Here is a 19949-nt window from a genome sequence, read left to right on the forward strand (position 1 = left end):
CTCCAGTTCTTTCTCGTCTGTTCTGCTGTCTCCAGGCACTGCCACGTCCACTCTCCAGACATTTTTGTCTTTCTTATCGACAATTGTTAAGTCGATAACAAGGTGTTATGTTGCAGGTGCTTGTCTGTTTGAATTCTGAAGTCCCAAAGCAGTTTAATTTTATCCTTTTCTATGACTTTCTCTGTTTTATGATCCCACCAGTTCTCGCTTACAGGCAAATGATATTTCTTGCAGATCTTCCAATGCACCATTGTTGCTACTTTGTCGTGCCGCTGCTTGTAGTCAGTCTGTGCGATCTTCTTGCAGCAGCTCACCGGGTGGTCCACTGTTTCTTCAGCTACTTTGCAGAGGTGACACTTACTGTCTGTTGCTGTCTTCTCAATTTTGACTTTGTATGTGTTTGTCCTTAAGGCTTGGTCTTGTGTAGCCAGAATTAGTCCCTCGGTCTCTTTCTTCAACTTTCCTGCTCCTAGCCATTGCCAGGTCTTGTTATTATGTGCTTTCCCAGCTATTTTTTTAATGTACTGGCCATGTAGTACACTGTCTTCCCATGCCTCTATTCTGTTCTTCATTTGGTCTTTCTTGTAGGCCAGTTTGGTCTCTCCAGTAGTCAGTAAGCCTTCCTGATATATTAATTTCAGTGCATCTTTATCATTGTCCTTCAGATATTCTTCCAAAGCCATTTTTTCTTCTTCAACCATCTGATGTACTTAAAGCATTCCACATCCACTTATTTGCCTTGGTAGATAAGAGTCTGTCAATGTCACTGCGTGGATGAAGGGCCCCTCACCCGGCGCAGATCCCGGCGGACACCATGGTTCTCCGGGAGATGAAGCGTCGGAGATGGAGCCTAGAGAGCTGTTGGAGGTCCAGCCAGTCTGAGTCTGATCGATTGCGATTAAGAACCTTCACGAGGTCTTATCTCGCAGCGATGGAGGCAGTGAAGTCTAATTACTTCGCTGCCCTCATCGCGTCCACAGATAATCGCCCGGCCGCCCTGTTTGGGGTGACTCGCTCCCTCCTGAATCAGGAGGTGAGGGAGGAGCCCCTGCAGGGTCGTGCCGAGGAATTCAGTCAATATCTGGCAGATAAAATCGCTCAGATTCGGGCCGGCTTGGACTCCGACTGGGCAGAGTCTGACGATGGGGAATCGAGCGGTCTTGGGAATATTACTTGGGAAGAATTCGATCTTGTGACTCCGGAAGAAGTGGACAGGATCATGGGGAAGCTGAGTTCCACCACTTGTTTATTGGACCCGTGCCCCTCCTGGCTGGTTTTGCAGCTCGGGAGGGGACACGAGGCTGGCTCCAGGCAGTAATAACTGCTTCTTTGAGAGAGGGTAGCTTCCCCGCCACCTTGAAGGAAGCGGTGGTGAGGCCCCTCCTCAAGAAGCCTGCCCTGGACCCGGCCATTTTGAACAATTATCGTCCGGTCTCCAACCTTCGCTTTCTGGCGAAGGTTGTTGAGAGTGTGGTGGCGCATCAGCTTCCTCTGTTCCTGGAGGAAACTGATTATCTAGACCCATACCAATCGGGTTTCAGGCCCCGGGTACAGCACGGAGACGGCATTGGTCGCACTGGTGAATGATCTCTGGTGGTCTCGGGACAGGGGTTGTTCCTCTGTCCTAGTCCTATTAGATCTCTCAGTGGCTTTTGATACCATCGACCATGGTATTCTACTGCGGCGTCTCAGGGGGCTGGGAGTGGGAGGCACCGTTTTACAGTGGTTCTCCTCCTACCTCCTGGGTCGTTCGCAGTCAGTGTTGGCAGGGGGACAGAGGTAGGCCTCGAGGCCTCTCGTTTGTGGAGTTCCTCAGGGGTTGGTTCTCTCGCCCCTCCTGTTCAACATCTATATGAAGCCGCTGGGTGAGATCATTCGTGGTTTTGGGGTGGGGTATCATCAGTACGCTGATGATACCCAGCTTTTTATTTCCACCCCAGATCAACCCAGTGATGCCCTCGACGTGATGTCCCGTTGCCTGGAGGTGGTGAGGGTCTGGATGGGGAGGAACAGGCTTCGTCTAAATCCCGACAAGACCGAGTGGCTGTGCGTATCGGCATCTCGGGTTGTCCATTCTATTCCATCTTTATCTATAGGGGGTGAGGTGTTACCCCCCGTCGATAGGGCTCGCAACTTGGGTGTCCTCCTTGATTCACAGCTCAATTTTGAAGATCATATAGGAGTTGTGACCAGGGGGGCTTTTGCCCAGGTTCGCCTGGTGCGCCAGTTGCGGCCCTACTTCGACCGAGATGCCCTACGCACAGTCACTCATGCGCTCATGACCTCTCGGATAGACTACTGCAACGCTCTCTACATGGGGCTGCCCTTGAATACCACTCGGAGGCTCCAGCTGGTGCATTGGCTTCCAGTTGTCTTCCGGGTGAGATTCAAGGTGCTGGTGATGACCTATAAAGCCCTAAATGGCATGGGTCCGGATTATTTACGGGAGCACCTTTTGCCGGCGTTAACTTCCCGTCGTCCTGTGCGCTCCCACAGAGAGGACCTCCTCAGGGTGCCGTCGGTCAGGGAATGTCGACTGGCGGCCCCCAGGGGGAGAGCATTCTCTGTGGGCGCGCCTGCCCTATGGAATCAGCTCCCTGTTGAGCTCCGGATGGTTCCCGACCTTCGCTCTTTCCGCCGCGACCTGAAGACTTGGCTATTCGAACTTGCCGGCCTGGACTGAGGGACTGGGATTTTAGATTTAAAATTTAAAATTTAAAATTTTAGAATGTGTTTTATTGTTCAGGGCTACTTGTTTAATTTATTTTAATTTTTATATATTATGTGTTGTATATACTGTTTTAATTGCCCTGTACACCGCCTCGAGTCCTTCGGGAGAGGGGCGGTATACAAATCCAAATAATTGATAAATAAATAAATAAATAAATCTGAGTCAGTTGCCAAGCGTCCGAATTTGGGTCACATCACCATGGAGACGCTAGGACGGCCGTTAACCGTAAAAAAACGGTCCTGAGTCCCTTTTTTCAGTGCTGTAGTAACTTCGGACGGTTACTAAATGAACCGTTGTAAATCGAGGACGGCCTGTATTCAAAGCCAGAACTGGGTTCATTCGGTTATTATTGGGGGACGAGGGGGGGGGGAAATTGCAAGCATGAGATGGAGACCCTTCTCTGTCCCCCCACGGCTTCCTCACTGCGATAGGTGGAGAGATGCAAGCCCATGTCTCAGCAGTAGGAAAGCAGCATCTGCTTGCTTCCTTTTAGAAGGATTTTTAGCAGAATGACAGAGTTGGAAGGGACCTTGGAGGCTATCTAGTCCAACCCCCTGCTCAAGCAGTAAACCCTGTGCCATTTCAGACAAGTGGCTGCCCAGTCTCTTCTTGAAAGCTCCTTCCAACGCCCCAGTCTGGCCGGCAGCCCTGGCAAGGTTGATCTCCTGCTCCCCTGCACCTCCCTGCAAACCCCCCTCCCTTCCAGCCTGATGAGGTTCCCTAGTTGGGTCGTGAAACGTCTGGCGGAAAACCACCCAGCTCAGGGGGCACCAAGGACCCCTCAGTCCTGTCCCCCTCCCCTCCTCTTTGTCCTTTCTTCCTTCCCTTCTTTCTCTCCCTCCCCTTCCTTCCTTCCCTCCCTCCCTCCCTTTCCTTCCTTCTTTCCTCCCTTTCCTTTCCTTTCTCCCTCCCTCTGTCCATCATTACTTCCTTTCTTCTTCCCTTTGCTCCTTCCTTCCTCCCTCCCTCCCTCTTTCTCTTTCCTCCCTCCCTCCTCCCTTCCTCTCTTTCTTTCTTTCTTTCTTTCTTTCTTTCTTTCTTTCTTTCTTTCTTTCTTTTTCTTTCTTTCTTTTTCTTTCTTTCCTTTCTTCCTCCCTCTTTCCTCCCTCCCCTCTTTCCTCCCTCCCTTCTCCCTCCTTTCTTCCTGCCTTCCTTCCTTCCTCCCTCTTTCTTTCCTTCCTTCCTCCCTTTCTTTCCTTTCTCCCTGCCTCCGTCCATCATTACTTCCTTTCTTCTTCCCTTTTCTCTTTCCTTCCTTCCTCCCTCCCTCTTTCTCTTTCCTCCGTCCCTCCTGCCTTTCTTTCTTTCTTTCTTTCTTTCTTTCTTTCTTTCTTTCTTTCTTTCTTTCTTTCTTTCTTTCTTTCTTTCTTTCTTTCTTTCTTTCTTTCTTTCTTTCTTTTTCTTTCTTTCCTCTCTTCCTCCCTCCCTTTCTTTCCTCCCTCCCCTCTTCCCTTCCTCCCTCCCTCCCTCCCTTCTCCCTCCTTCCTTCCTTCCTTCCCCCTCCCTCCCCTTCCTGGAGGCTGCTCTCCTCGGCCCCCCCCCCCGGCTCCCCTCCTCCTTTTCCTCCTCCTCTTCCTCCTCTTCCTCCTCCTCCTCCCCGGCGCTTCCTCGGAGCCGGCTCGCCCTCCAGCGGCCGGCCGGGCAGCGCAGCAGGAGCGGCCGGCCAGGATGGGGAAGGCGCGGAGGTCCCCGGTCCGCAGGCGGACGCCGCCGGCCCCGCCAGCCGCCCGCGAACGGGCCGCCAAGAGCGCCGGCCGGGCGCCGGCCAAGCCGCAGCCGCAGCCGGCCAAGGCGGCGGGCTCGGGGCCGGGGGGCGCGGCGGGAGCGGCCGAGGAGGAGCCCCCCAGCCTGGCCCTGGGCGCGCAGCGGGAGCGCTGGCTGCAGTTCCAGAAGCGGCAGCGGGTCAGCTGCGAGGAGGCGGCCAAGCTCCTGCTGGACACCTTGTGAGTCGGGGGGGGGAGGGAGGGGAGGGAAAGGGGGCGCGGGGAAGGCCACGGCGGGCGGCGGGAAGTTGCGAACCCAGCGAACCCCTTTTTTTGACGTGCGAACCAACGAACCCCCTTTTTTTGACGTGCGAACCAACGAACCCCTTTTTTGACTTGCGAACCAACGAACCCCTTTTTTTGACGTGCGAACCAACGAACCCCTTTTTTGACTTGCGAACCAACGAACCCCTTTTTTTGACGTGCGAACCCAACAAACCCCCTTTTTTGACTTGAGAACCCAACGAACCCCCTTTTTTGACTTGCGAAGCCAACAAACCCCCTTTTTTGACTTGCGAAGCCAACGAACCCCCTTTTTTGACTTGAGAACCCAACAAACCCCCTTTTTTGACTTGAGAACCCAACGAACCCCCTTTTTTGACTTGCGAAGCCAACGAACCCCCTTTTTTGACTTGCAAACCCAATGAACCCCTTTTTTGACTTGCAAACCTAACAAACCCCTTTTTTTACTTGCGAACCCAACGAACACCTTTTTTGACTTGCGAACCTAACGAACCCTGTTTTTTGACTTGCGAACCCAACGAACCCCCTTTTTTTACTTGCCCAACAAACCCCCTTTTTTGACTTGCAAACCCAATGAACCCCTTTTTTGACTTGCAAACCTAACAAACCCCTTTTTTTAACTTGCAAACCCAACGAACACCTTTTTTGACTTGCGAACCTAACGAACCCCGTTTTTTGACTTGCAAACCCAATGAGCCCCTCTTTTTGAGTTGCGAACCCAACAAACCCCCTTTTTTTGAACTTGCAAACCCAACGAACCCCTTTCCTGACTTGCGAATCAAGTGCACCCCTTTTTCGGAGACACCTGGGGGCTGTTGCGGGATGGGAAGGTGGACCTTGCTGCTATTGCAGCTTTGAGACCCCAGGAGTCCCCCCCACTCACCCAATTTAAGCAGAACTTCGGGCCCCATCCCCTTTAAGGCAGAACCCCCAATTTAGCCTGGGGCTTTCAGCACCGGCAATGGGGGGGGGTCCCTTGTCTTGCTCAGCCTGGAGCTTCTCCCTTGGGTAGGTGAGGTGGGAGGGGTCCTTGGGGAGTCCTGTAAAAGCCTTGGGACACCCTACTATGGGGAAGGGGCACCCCAATGGCTGGCATTTACCCGGAAGCTAGGAAGAGCTGAACCGCCCTTGGGAATTGTGTCTTTAAGAACACCCTTACTTGGACCTCCCCCCCCCCAAGTAAGAAAGTTTGGAGAAGAAGGGAGGGACTTCTTTTAAGAGGGTTGGTTTTCCTGAATCGGGGGTGGGGGTGGGGGTCTTCCTTCCACCTCCAGAGCCCCTCTGGGTCTGTGCCTGGGACCTTCCTCCCATTACACCCCAGAGGTTTTCTCCAGAGTTCTGGGCCGGGACGAGTGAATGGAATGGATCTGCACCCATGGACATCTAGCGAGCAGGAAGGTCCATGTGCCTAGACATCCGTGGGGAAGCCAGAGGTAATAATAATAATAATAATAATAAAGTTGGAAGGGACCTTGGAGGTCATCTAGTCCAACCCCCTGCTCAGGCAGGAAACCTTATACCATTTCAGACAAAGGGCTGTCCAGTCTCTTCTTAAAAACCAGAGGACTTAACAACAACAACAATAAGGTATCTCCTTAAAATGTAAGATGTTCCGAAAAACTGCGCTACTCGGAACATCTTACATTTTAAGGAGGTACCTGGTTGATACCTAGGATGCTGGCAGCAACCCGTGTCAACCATCAGCGCCAGTCAATTTGAGTGTTCAGTTGACTGAGTTTCATGTTTTATGAATAAATGTTTTATAATAATAATAATAATATCACAGTCGTAGAGAACCGAAGCGTACAGTTGATTGATATCGCTCTACCAGGAGATGCCAGAGTCGAAGAAAAAGAACTGGGGAAAATTACGAAATACCGCGACCTGGCCATCGAAACTGCGTGATTATGGATGAAACGCGTAACAGTGACACCCATTGTCATCGGGGCACTGGGAACTAGGTCCAAAAACTCTGCAAAACACATCAAGAAATCGCAGCTTCCTGCAATAACTCCAGCAAAGCTACAAAAAACTACACTACTCGGAACATCTTACATTTTAAGGAGGTACCTGGTTGAGACCTAGGATGCTGGCAGCAACCCATGTCAACCATCAGTGCCAGTCAATATGAGTGTTCAGTTGACCTTCATGTTTTATGAATAAAAGTTTAATAATAATAATAATAATAATAATAATAATAATAATAATAATAATAATAATAATAATAATAATAATAATAATAATGTTGGAAGGGACTTTTGAGGTCACCTAGTCCAACCCCCTGCTCAGGCAGACAAATGGTTGTCCACTCTCCTTAAAGACCAAGGACATCATCATCATCATTAACTTCAACTCCCAAATGTTGAGACTCTAGAAAGAGTACAGAGAAGAGCCACAAAGATGATTGGGGGGACTGGAGGCTAAAACATATAGGGAACGGTTGCTGGAATTGGGTATGTGTAGTTTAACAAAGAGAAGGGTGAGGGGTGACATGATAGCAGCCTTCCAGTATCTCAGGGGCTGCCCCAAAGAAGAGGGAGTCAAGCTATTCTCCAAAGCACCTGAAAGCAGGACAAGAAGCAACGGATGGAAACTCATCAAGGAGAGAAGCAACCTGGAACTAAGGAGAAACTTCCTGACAGTTAGAACAATTAACCTGCCTCCAGAAGTGGTGAATGCTCCAACACTGGAGGTTTTTAAGAAGAGACTGGACAGCCATTTGTCTGAAATGGTATAGGGTTTCCTGCCTGAGCAGGGGGTTGGACTAGATGACCTCCAAGGTCCCTTCCAACTTATTATTATGATTAATCCCCCAGCCAGCATAGTCCTCACTTAGGTCTTAAAGCCGCCAAGGTGGGACAGTCTTGGTGTAAAGAGAGCAGGTGGGATCCCGTGCAAAAGGTTCAGTCTGCAGGATTCCAGGCTTCTATTCCATTCTTCTATCTACTAGTGGTTGTACAGGCAGTCCTCAACTTACGACTATTCTCTTCCTGACCGTTTGAAGTTGACGACTGCCTGTCTTGTAATTCATCGGTTCTAGAAATGACCAGGAATGGATCTCTTTCTCTTTAGTGAGTACCAAGGGCTGGTGAAACACACAGGAGGCTGCCATTGTGGGGCTGTCCGGTTTGAAGTCTGGGCCTCCGAGAACCTCCATGTCTTTGATTGCAAGTAAGTTATCACCAGATATTTTCTCCTTGGGAAGGCTATAAAGGATGTGTTATCCTTCCCCTCGTACAGTCAGCCAGATGTTCAGGCTGGATTGGACATTTTTGACCAGCTGTTGAATCCTTCCTAAGGACCTGGGATAAGCAGATGTGGATGTTTAATAATATTAAAGGTTTCGTGGCAGGATGTAAGCTGTTCCAAGCAAAGCTGCCTTCCGCAATTGACGGATGGTGATTTTGGTCAATGCCCATAAGGTGTTCGAGTGGTTCTCACCCATCAGCCAGATGCTCAGATTGCATTTGGCATTTTTGTTCACCTGTCGAGTTCTTCCCAAGCACCTGGGATAGGCAGATGTTGTTGTTGAATATTAATAAAGGTTTCATGGCAGGATGTAAGCCGTTCTGAGCAAAGCTGCCGTTTGCAATTGACTGATAGTGATTTTGTCAATGATGGTCAGCCGTTTGGCGGGTCGAATCCCGAGTGCCGCATAGCAGAGTGAGCGCCTGTTACTCGTCCCAGCTTCTGCCAACCTAGCAGTTCGAAAGCACGTAAAAATGCAAGTAGAAAACTAGGGACCACTCCGGTGGGAAGGTAACAGCGTTCCGTGCACCTTTGGCGTCTAGTCATGCCGGCCACATGACCACGGAGACGTCCTCGGACTGGCGCTGGCTCTTCGGCTTTGAAACGGAGATGAGCACCAGCCCCTAGAGTCGGAAACGACTAGCGCGCATGTACGGGGGAACCTTTACCTTTTCCTGCCTGAGCAGGGGGTTGGACTAGATGACCTCCAAGGTCCCTTCCAAATTATTATTATTATTATTATTATTATTATTATTATTATTATTATTATTATTATTATTATTATTATTATTATTATTAATCTTATGGGGTTCAAGTGGTGCTTCAGATGTTTGGGGATTATTATTATTGGTCACAAAGTCAGCCAGATATTTAGACTAGATTTGGCATTTTTGACCACCTGTTGAGTCCTTCCTAAGGACCTGGGAGAGACAAATGTGGATGTTTGATGGTGTTAGAGGTATCGTGGCAGGATGTAAGCTGTTCCGAGCGAAGCTGCCTTCCGCAATTGACGGATGGCGATTTTTGTCAATGCCCATATGGTGTTCAAGTGGTTCTCATGGAATTCTGGGAGTTGAAGTCCACAAGTCATAAAAGGACCATAGTTCCCACCCCTGGTCTACACTAACCCCCAAATCAGGAGGAGCCTGGTAGCCCTTTTTCCAAAAGCTCACAAAATCTTCTACTTCTTCTTTGAGGCGTGGAAACACGTTAGCAACATAGAAAGATATCAGTTCAGTTGCCATAGCTTTTTGGATAAACATACAGGTGGTCCTTGACTTGCAACAGTTCGTTTAGTGGCCACTGGAAGTTACAACAGCGCTGGAAAAAAAGCAACCTGGAGCTGTTTTTCACACTTAATGACCGTTGCAGCACCCCCGTGGCCACGTGACCAAAATTCAGATGCTCAGCAACTGACTCGCATTTATGACGGCTAGACTGTCCTGGGGCCATGGGATCCTGTTTTGAGACCTTCCCAGCTGGCTTCTGATCAGCAGAGTCAATGGGGGAAGCCAGATTCGCTTAATGACCACCTGATTCACTTAACAACTATAGCGATTCACTTAACGACCGTGGCAAAAAAAGAGGTAAAAACGGGGCAAAACTCATTTAACGCTCTTGCTTAGCGATGGAACGTTTGGGCTGAATTGTGGTTGTAAGTCAAGGACAACCTGGACTGAGGCCTTCAAGGTTGCCTCAGACAGCACACACGTTCCTACCGTGTGTCCACTTCTCTGACAATTTGTTTTTTCCTTAACAAAGGGGACTATCAAAGTCCGTTTTGATTTTTTCACTCACAGGCTCAGCCTCCTTATTTCGGCCTCTTGTGGAAAGGATCTCTCCCCAATTCACGTTTTTTTCTTGTTCTTGTTCTTTTTCCTTCTCCCCTCCTCCAGTTGCAGCATCTGTGTGAAGAAGCAAAACAGGCATTTCATCGTACCGGCTTCCCACTTTAAGCTCTTGAAGGTAAGAAGAGGGTGGGTGGGTGTTGCCCGGAGTCCTGTGGGGTTTTCCCTGTTTGCATTCTGAGCGGTGGAAAATCCACTTGCTTGAGAGACAGTCACTGTGAAGGGTTTAGTTGAGATCCAGGTTTAGGGACCTTGCATCACGGGCTCCTTGGTGCTCGCTGAGCTGGGTGATTTTCCTGCAGACGTTTCATGACCCAACTAGGTAACATCATCAATGCTAGAAGGGAGGAGGAGGTGGAGGAGGAGGAGGAGGTGGTGGAGGAGGAGGAGAAGGAGGAGGAGGAGGATTGTGGGGTCCTTGATGCTCTCTGAGTTGGGTGGTTTTCCTGCAGACATTTCCTGACCCAACTAGGTAACATCATCAGTGCTAGAAGGGAGTATGGGTTGTGGAAAAGGAAGACATGGGGGAGGAGGAGGAGGAGGAGGAGGAGGAGGACGACGACTGTGGGGTCCTTGGTGCTCTCTGAGCTGGGTGATTTTCCTGCAGACGTTTCATGACTCAACTAGGTAACATCATCAGTGCTAGAAGGGAGGAGGAGGAGGAGGAGGAGGAGGAGGGAGGAGGAGGAGGAAGACTCTGGGGTCCTTGATGCTCTCTGAGCTGGGTGATTTTCCTGCAGACGTTTCATGACTCAACTAGGTAACATCATCAGTGCTAGAAGGGAGGAGGAGGAGGAGGAGGAGGAGGAGGAGGAGGAGGAGGAGGAGGAGGAGGAAGACTGTGGGGTCCTTGGTGCTCTCTGAGCTGGGTGATTTTCCTTCAGACGTTTCATGACTCAACTAGGTAACATCATCAGTGCTAGAAGGGAGGAGGAGGAGGAGGAGGAGGAGGAGGAGGAGGAGGAGGAGGAGGAGGAGGAAGACTGTGGGGTCCTTGGTGCTCTCTGAGCTGGGTGATTTTCCTTCAGACGTTTCATGACTCAACTAGGTAACATCATCAGTGCTAGAAGGGAGCAGGGTTTCCTGTCTGCTTATATACCAGTGTCTTGCCCCATCAGTGTTGGTGAGAATGTTGTTTTCTTCTTGGTGCTTCTTGATTAGGCTGTGGTTTACTGTTTGATTGTTTGATGTTCCTTCCTAGTTGGGTCATGAAACGTCTGCAAGAAAACCACCCGAGGTCTGAGACCAGCAAGGCCCTCACAGTTCAACCCTGAGCTAAGGCCTGGGCTTAAACCAGGAGTAGGCAACCTTGGCTCTTTTATGACTCGTGCACTTCAACTCCCAGAATTCCTGAGCCAGCCATGCTGAGGAGAAAGGGAGAGGTTTCCAAGCTCAGCCATGCTGGCTCAGGAATTCTGGGATTTGAAGTCCATGAGTCATAAATGAGCCACGGTTGCCTACCCCTGGCTTAGACCATTTATGGGAACGTAATGATTCTAGCCTGATTGCTCGCTTGACACCACCCCTAGACTCTGACTGCTCTTTTTCTACATATCATGACTCTCTTTGTGTGTGCTTTTGTGTCTACAACATTTCGTAACAGTCAGAAGTGCCTTACAGGCCTCAAAACACCCTTTCTGAGGTTGTCATCCCTTCAGACCATCGTTAAAAGAACTATCATGAGTCAAGGGCTCTTTGTAGCTCGGTGTTTCGGGGAATTCTGGGAGTTGAAGTCCACATCTCTTAAAGTTGCAGAGGTTGAGAAATGTGGATCTAATCCAGGGGTGTCAAACTGCCGGCCCGTGGGCCAGATGCGGCTTGCCGAAATGGTGCCCACCCCATCGCCGGCAATGGAAAAAAAAGTTGTGATACGTCGCGATGCGTCACGTGACGTTGCGAGTTTGACACCCTTGATCTAATCCAATTCCCTGCAAACTACATTATTTCGGCCATCATGGGGAGGTGGTGGATGTCCAACGTCTTCTTAAAAGCCTCTGGAGAGACACACACACACACACCTCCACTCTTCTCCTAGATCTCACAAAACACAGGAACGATGCTCGTAAAATTGGGTCTTTCTCCCCCCCCACACACACAAAACCACACCTTGTGTCTTCTTTCCCTCCAGGGTGCTGACCATCTCACCACGTACACCTTCAACACTCACTGCGCCCAGCACACCTTCTGCAAGATGTGCGGCGTCCAGAGCTTTTACACACCCCGTTCCAATCCGGACGGCTACGGTAGGATACAATTCGGGGCAGTGGGTGGGCAAATCTGGGTCGAATCCTGCCATTCTCTCCCAGATGTGAAGCCGTCATCTTTTTTACAACCCTGGTTTTTTTCCCTCCATTTTAATTTTCTCGGGCTGCGACAGGTGTGATTTCCCCTCCCCCTCTAGGTTAGGTGAAAGCTATTTCTGTTTTTGCAGAATTGCAAAGCTAATCTGTGAAAATTGGAATTGGGTCTGTCTAGTTTAATGACGCGGGACGCGGTGGCTCAGTGGGTTAGGACGCTGAGCTTGTCGATCAGAAGGTCGGCAGTTTGACGGGTTGAATCCCGAGTGCCGCGTAGCAGAGTGAGCGCCTGTTACTCGTCCCAGCTTCTGCCAACCTAGCAGTTCGAAAGCACGTAAAAATGCAAGTAGAAAAATAGGGACCACTACGGTGGGAAGGTAACAGCGCTCCGTGCGCCTTTGGCGTCTAGTCATGCCGGCCACATGACCACGGAGATGTCCTCGGACAAGCGCTGGCTCTTCGGCTTTGAAACGGAGATGAGCACCGGCCCCTAGAGTCGGAAACGACTAGCACGCATGTGCGGGGGAACCTTTACCTTTACCTTTACCTAGTTTAATGAAGAGAAGGACCAGGGGGGACGTGATAGCAGTGTTCCAGTATCTCAGGGGCTCCCCCAAAGAAGAGGGAGTCAAGCTATTCTCCAAAGCCCCTGAAGGCAGGAGAAGAAGCAACGGATGGAAACTAATCCAGGAGAGAAGCAACCTGGAACTAAGGGGAAACTTCCTGACAGTGAGAACAATTAACCAGTGGAACAGCCTGTCACTAGAAGTGGTGAATGCTCCAACACTGGAGGTTTTTAAAAAGAGACTGGACAGCCATTTGTCTGAAATGGTATAGGGTTTCCTGCCTGAGCAGGGGGTTGGACTAGATGACCTCCCAGATCCCTTCCAACTACTTCTTCTTCCTCTTCCTCTTCTTCCTCTTCCTCTTCCTCTTATCATCATTATCAAGTGTTTTATGGCAAAAAAAACACCAGAATTTTCTTTAAGAGCGTGCGACCACGCTTTGTTTGTTCTATGGTTAGATAGTGATGGGTCTGTTGGGACCTACTGTATACTGATTGCCTCCTGCAGCTGTTTGAACCCCAAATTTTTCTTCGCCTGCTATTATGAGCCTTGGTGGCGCCATGGTTAGAGGGCCTGATTGCAGGCTGACTCTGCCCACAGCCAGGAAGATTCGATTCTGACTGGTTCAAGGTTGACTCAGCTTTCTGTCTTTCCGAGGTCGGTAAAATGAGGACCCGGATGTTCTTGCTTGACAAGAGATGAAGAAGCAGCTATTTCATACATTAAACATGTGTATTGCTTTAAGAGATTGGATTAAGGTTGGGAGGGGGGAAGAAGAGGATTGTACCTCAAGGCCGTCTATAATTAAACAAGATAAGAACTTGGCCGGTTGTCTTAAGGGAAGAGAAACTAATTCTTTAAATTATTTATTTATTTATTTTAATATTTTTTTTGGGAACTTATATGCTTATATTTTGGGGACTTATATTAATTGGAGAATGTGATTAATGACAAAATTAGAAAGGTGGAGAATTGTGTTTTAATATATTGTGCAAGGGGGCGGAGATTTCAGATTCCAGCTTCCTTCGAGCAATGTATGGGGCTAAATGAAGGACTTTTAAGGTAAACAACGCCTCAGAGTCGCTTGAAAAGCCCATACGTCGGAAACTTGAGAAAGGAAGCCGTGGTGCCGTAGTGGTTAGAATCCAGCATTGCAGGAAAACTCTGCCCACAGCCAGGAAGTTCGATCCTGACCGACTCAAGGTTGACTCAGCCTTCTGTCCTTCCGAGGTCGGTAAAATGAGGACCCGGATTGTTGGGGGGCAAATAGGCTGACTCTGTAAACTGCTTAGAGAGGGCTGATTCTATGAATGAACCTTTATTGTCAAAGTACAACCATGTATACATTGAGATTGGCTGAGCCTCCCTTTGTGCCCCCACCACCACCACCACTACTCGCAGTGACAACAAACCCACCATCTTGTTAACACCATGTGAGCTAATTGCACAACACACCGGCCTCGCAAGTCAATCATACATAAAATTATAAAACTATTATTTCCCGTTCAGGAGCCTGACAGCCCACAGATAGAAGCTGTTCTTCAGCCTGTTGGTGCGGCTGGCTATACTCCTGTATCTCCTACCGATGGTAGGAGAGTAAAGAGATACCGTCCAGGGTGTGAGTCGTCCCTGAGAATTTTCCTCACTCTTCCAAGGCAGCGGGCCCTGGCGAGGTCATCCAGTGGTGTCAGGGGACAGCCCACGATGTCTTGTGCTGTGCTCACTACCCTCCGTAATACTTTCCTATCTGCGGCTGTCAGGCCAGCATACCAAACCACAATACAGTATGAGACGACGCTCTCTATAGTAGACTGGTAAAAGAGGGTCATTAGCCGTTGTTCTACCCTGTTCTTCTGCAAGACCCTGAGGAAGTGGAGTCTCTGTTGGGCCTTTCTGGCCACCTGGGTTGTATTAACTTTCCAGGTCAGATCTTCGCAGAGGTAGACTCCCAGGAATTTAAAGGAGGAAACTCTCTCCACACAGTCCTCCCCGATGTAAAGTGGGGCAGGTTCCTCCTTTTTCCTCTGGAAGTCTAACACCATCTCTTTCGTCTTGGCGATGTTCAGGTGCAAGTTGTTCTCTAGACACTATAGGGATAGTTTTTGTACCTCCGCCCTGTACGCTGTTTCATCTCCACCTGTAATAAAACCCACTACGGTGGTATCTATCTATTGTTCTATTGCTATTACCTATTACCATTCCAAAAAAATTCAACAATCTACAAGTAGTCCTCCCCTTACAACGGTAATACAGCCTGCCCATCATGGTCATAATTTCTTGACGGTGAGAACAATTAACCAGTGGAATAACCTGCCTCCAGAAGTTGTGGTTGCTCCATCACTGGAGGTTTTAAAAGAAGAGATTGGACAACCATGTGTCCAGAACAATATGGGCTCTCCTGCCTGAGCAGGGGGTTGGACTAGATGACCTCCGAGGTCCCTTCCAATTCTTGCCATTCTGCTACCGCTGCCTCTCTCTCTCTCTCTTTGCAGGAATCGCGCCCCACTGCCTAGACGAGGGGACCATTAGCAAGATCACCGTGGAGCCCATCAACGGCAAGGAATGGGAGAAAGCAGTGAAGGGTCACCCCGCCATCAGGAACATGTCCAAGCCGTGACCGTCCTGGTTCTGGAAACCACAACAGGCCACCACATCTCCCTTCTTTAACTCGGGTTTCGTTTAGGACAGGGCTTTTCAACCTTTTCACCTGTTGTACCACTTTTAGGATATGGCAACCTCCGAGTACCACCAGTCACCTAGCAAGGGGTCAAACACTTGATGACCAAAAAAAAGGAAAAAAGAGATGAAGTATAGGTGGTCCTTGACTTACGACAGTTCGCTTAGTGACTGTTCGAAGTTACAATGGCACTGAAAAAATGAATCGGTTGCCAAGCATCTGAATGTAAATCACAAGACCCTGGAGACGCTGCAACATTCCAGCTGATCGGCGCTTCTTCTGGGCTCAGCAGAAGTGCCGGGATCAGCGCCGAGCTCCAGCTGAAGCCTGGCGCTGATCCTGGCGCTTCCGCTGAGCCCCGACAGCCCCGAAGAAGCACTGATCCTGGCACTTCCGCTGAGCCCTGACAGCCCTGCAGCTCCAGCCGTCTCTCGCTCAGGCTTGTGCGGTGCTGCCACCGGTTCAGCTCATTCCCCTCCCCCACTACCACTTTTCTAGGATGGCCGCGTACCACCTGCCAGGTGCCAATGTACCACAGGTGGTCCCCGTACCACTGATTGAAAAGCCCTGATTTAGGAAACCAAAGAGTGCCATTTTTTGGGGGTGAAATATCCTTTCTCTACTGCCTATTTCCCCCATCGATAGAATAGCGGCATAGAAATGGGATTACCTCAATCCTACACCCCTCCTTGAAAACAGAAAAAAAAAACTGTAGCCTCCTTATCTTGAGAAAAAAGAGCGCTAAAAGGAAGATTTAAACACCGCCAAGCCCCCAATGTTTGCTAACGTGCAAAGATCCGGCGGGGGGAATTTCCACGGAGGTGTCCTGCAGGTAGCCCTCGACTTACAATCTTTCGTTTAGTGGCCATTCAGAACGACAAGAGCACTGGAAAAAAAGTGACTTATGACCATTTTTCACACTTAACGACCATTGCAGCACACACACCCCCACGGTCACAAAATTCAGAGGCTCGACAACTGGCATGTACTTACGACGGTTGCAGGTGATCCCCTTTTGCAAGCTTCTGAAAAGCAAAGTCAACAGGGAAGCTGCGTTTACTTAATACCTGTGTGACCAACTTAAGAGTGATTGAATTTAACAACCGTGGCTAAGAAAAGTTGTACATTGGGGCAAAACTCACTTAACAAGCATCTCACTCAGTAACTGAAATGTCGGGCTGAACTGTGCTCGTAAGTCGAGGACTACCTGTAGTTTGGGCAAGGAGATCTACTGCAAGTGGAAGCAGGATCCCGTTAAGACAGCCTGACGATTTGGAGAAGATCTCCATTTTTTAAAAAAAAAGAAAAATGGATTCTCAGATTTATTTTTAATTTTTTTTTCTTTTTTTTTTTTGAAGGAGGCGCTTGATCCCTCATGGTGCTTAGAATAATTTCTATAGAGGCCTCTTTTTTTACGACGGCCTTGATTCAATCAGTGGCTAAGTTAGTAGCTGGAGCTGCACAGACTAAGAAACTCGGTTTGTTCTGGGAATTGGGGTGGGGAATGCCTTTGCGTGTTGTGTGAATGCCTCAAGTCGCTCAGTTCAGTTTCCAGGTTTAGCGCTAGGTATGAATGCTGTTTTAATGTCGCTTTGTCCAAAATGACACTTCTCACTTTTGAGGAAATTCTTCTTTTGAAAAAATAATAAAAATAATAATAAATACATATTTTTAAAACATTTGTCCTTTCAGTGGATCCTTTATTATTATCGCTTGCCAACGGACAAGAATCTTGCCGGGGTAAAGCCAAAGTGCACATCTATTATAATATTATGGAATACTGCAGCCAATTTTGGTCACCATGTCACAAAAATATGTTTATTTATTTATTTATTTATTTACTATATTTTTATACCGCCCTTCTCCCGAAGGACTCAGGGCGGTGTACAGGGCAATAAATACAAAAACAGGATACAAAAGTTAAAAGCAATTAAATAAATGCCCAAGGTTAAAACAATAATTAAGACGTATTAAAACCCCAACCCTAACCCATCAGACCAGGGTTGAGAGTTTGGAAAAAAATCAGAGAAGAGCAGCTAAGAGGATCCAAGGCCTGGAGACCAAAACATACGAAGAACGGCTGCAGGACTTGGGTTTGGCTAGAACAGGGGTAGGCAACCTTGGCTCTTTTATGACTCGTGGACTTCAACTCCCAGAATTCCTGAGGCAGCCATGCTGAGGGGAAAGGGAGAGGTTTCCAAGCTGAGCCAGGCCGGCTCAGGAATTCTGGGAGTTGAAGTCCACGAATCATGAGGGGGCCATAGTTCCCTCATGCTGGTTCAGGAATTCTGGGAGTTGGTCCACAAGTCATAAAAGAGCCAAGGTTGCCAATCCCTGCTAGTCTAAAGAAAAGAAGAAATAGGGGAGACATGATAGCAGTGTTCCAGTATTTGAGGGGCTGCCATGAGGCAGAAGGGGTCATATTATTCTCCAAAGCACCAGAGGGAAGGACGAGAAACAATGGTTGGAAACTGACCAAAGACAGAAGCAACCTGGAATTAAGGAGAAACTTCCTGACAGTGAGGAGAATTAACTAGTGGAACAGCTTGCCACCAGAAATCGTGGGCGCTGCATCACTGGAGATTTTTAAGAAGAGGCGCTAGACAAGTCGCTTGTCTGAGATGGTATAGGTTCTCCTGCTTAAGCGGGGGGCTGGACTAGAAGACCTCCAAGGTCCCTTCCAGCCAGGGAGAGTCTTTCCTGGATCTCTTCCAGCATACCGAGGATTCCAGACTGACCTGCCTCTTTGGTCCTTGGGAAAGACCCCCCCTCCCTCCCTTTTGTGACTTTTTCCCAGATTCCCCCCACATCAGCTCCCCATTCAGGCAGGTCGGTGAGTCCAGAGCAGGTCCTCTTCGATTTTTATTATTTATTTATTTAAGAAGATGGATATGGCTGCCCAACTCGCTCTCGGTGACTCCTGGCGGCTTACCAAGATACACATCCAACACAAGAACAATTTTTAAAAAGCCGCAATCCCCCACCTCCCTGGTCAAAAGTGCCATTTGATGGGCTCCATCCTGCTCTTTGGGGGGGTCCCCTGGCCCACCAGAAAAGCCACAATAATCAGGGTCTTGTGGAAGAGTGCCAAGATGGCGGCCAAACCTATCTCCACAGGGATGATGTTCCACAGGGAGGGAGCCACCATGGAGAAGGTCCTTCTCAGTCCCACCAGATGGAGCTCCTCAAGAGAAGAGACCCATAACATCTTATTTCCAATCTTATCTCTGCAGGGATGATGTTCCCCATGGAGGCCCTCCCTCTTGGTCCCACCAGATGGACCTCCTTAAGTGAAGGGATCCATAACATCTCATTTCTGATTTTATCTCTGCGGGGATAATGTTCCACAGGGAGGGAGCCACCACGGAAAAGGCCCTACTCGGTCACACCAGATGGACCTCCTCAAGAGAGTGGACCCAGAACGTCCTATTTCCAATCTTATCTCCGCAGGGATGATGTTCCAGAAGGAGAAGTCCCTTCTTCTTGGTCCCACCAGATGGACCTCCTTAAGGGAGGAGACCCATAACATTTCCGATTTTATCTCTGCGGGGATGATGTTCCACAGGGAAGGAGCCACCATGGAGAAGGCCCTCCCTCTTGGTCCCACCGGATGGATCTCCTTAACGGAGGAGACCCATAACATTTCCGATTTTATCTCCGCAGGGATGACGTTCCAGAGGGAGAAGTCCCTTCTTCTTGGTCCCACCAGATAAACCTCCTTAAGAGAGGGGACCCATAACACCTTATTCCCAATCTTATTTCCACAGGGATGATGTTCCAGAGGGAAGGAGCCACCACGAAGAAGGCCCTCCCTCTTGGTCCTGCTAGATTTTTTTCCACTCGTCAGGGACCTCCAGAGTCAGGTCTTCCTCCCTTTCTCTCTCTCTGTCTCCAGTTCATCCCGGCTCTCTTCCCCGTTAGAAGAAACGCAGCGAGTTGATCACCATGTACCGCGAGAACCTCACGTACAAACGGCGGAACCAAAGCAGCTGGCTGTGGTGACAGCGCATCGCCCTCTGGAAAGATAGACAGCATCAGATTTTAGCCAGGGCCAGACTTGTAGGCGAGGAGAACAATGAAGGGGGATGCTTTGGGTGAAACCAGGAGTACAGGTAACCCTCGACTTAACAACCATTCGTTTAATGACCGAATTTACAACATTGCTGGAAAAAGTTTTTAAGAAGAGACTGGACAGCCATTTGTCTGAGATGGTACAGGGTATCCTGGCTTGAGCAAAGGATTGGACTAGAACAGGGCTTTTCAACCAGTGGTACGGGTACCACCGGTGGTACATTGGCACCTGGCAGGTGGTACACGACCATCCTAGAAAAGTGGTGGCGGGGGAGGGGAATGAGCTGAACCGGTGGCAGCACCGCACAAGCCTGAGCGAGAGACGGCTGGAGCTGCAGGGCTGTCGGGGCTCAGCGGAAGCACCAGGATCAGCACCAGGATCCAGATGGAGCTCAGCACTAATCCTGGCGCTTTTGCTGAGCCCAGAAGAAGCGCCGATCAGCTGGAATGTTGCAGCATCTCCAGGGTCTTGTGATGTACATTCAGATGTTTGGCAACTGATTCA

At 49.2% G+C, this 19949-nt stretch overlaps 2 protein-coding genes across 4 annotated transcripts in view; one reads left to right on the forward strand and one right to left on the reverse strand.

Moving 5' to 3' along the window:
• Nucleotides 1–19949, reverse strand: part of LOC308674138 (N-acetylglucosaminyl-phosphatidylinositol de-N-acetylase-like) — a 67037-nt gene that overhangs the window by 9968 nt on the left and 37120 nt on the right. For 2 of the 3 annotated variants that reach the window (XM_081338386.1, XM_081338385.1), the window contains one exon: nucleotides 18228–19389. In XM_081338386.1, the coding sequence (XP_081194512.1) occupies nucleotides 19291–19389 (99 nt within the window). In that variant the 3' untranslated portion in view covers nucleotides 18228–19290. Of the gene's footprint in view, nucleotides 1–9783; nucleotides 9891–18227; nucleotides 19390–19949 lie in introns of those variants that run through there. The other variant, XR_014027811.1, reaches the window with a different exon arrangement.
• LOC308674175 (centromere protein V-like) lies at nucleotides 4400–17057 on the forward strand (the record flags this gene model as incomplete). Its single annotated transcript, XM_081338443.1, has 5 exons — nucleotides 4400–4674; nucleotides 7810–7908; nucleotides 9882–9951; nucleotides 11962–12076; nucleotides 15189–17057. 5 exons carry the CDS (start codon nucleotides 4400–4402, stop codon nucleotides 15311–15313), a joined length of 684 nt encoding a protein of 227 aa, XP_081194569.1. The 3' UTR covers nucleotides 15314–17057.

This window comes from Vipera berus (genome assembly GCF_964194415.1).
Source record: "Vipera berus genome assembly, chromosome: 1".
In the NCBI taxonomy this organism is placed as follows: domain Eukaryota; kingdom Metazoa; phylum Chordata; class Lepidosauria; order Squamata; family Viperidae; genus Vipera; species Vipera berus.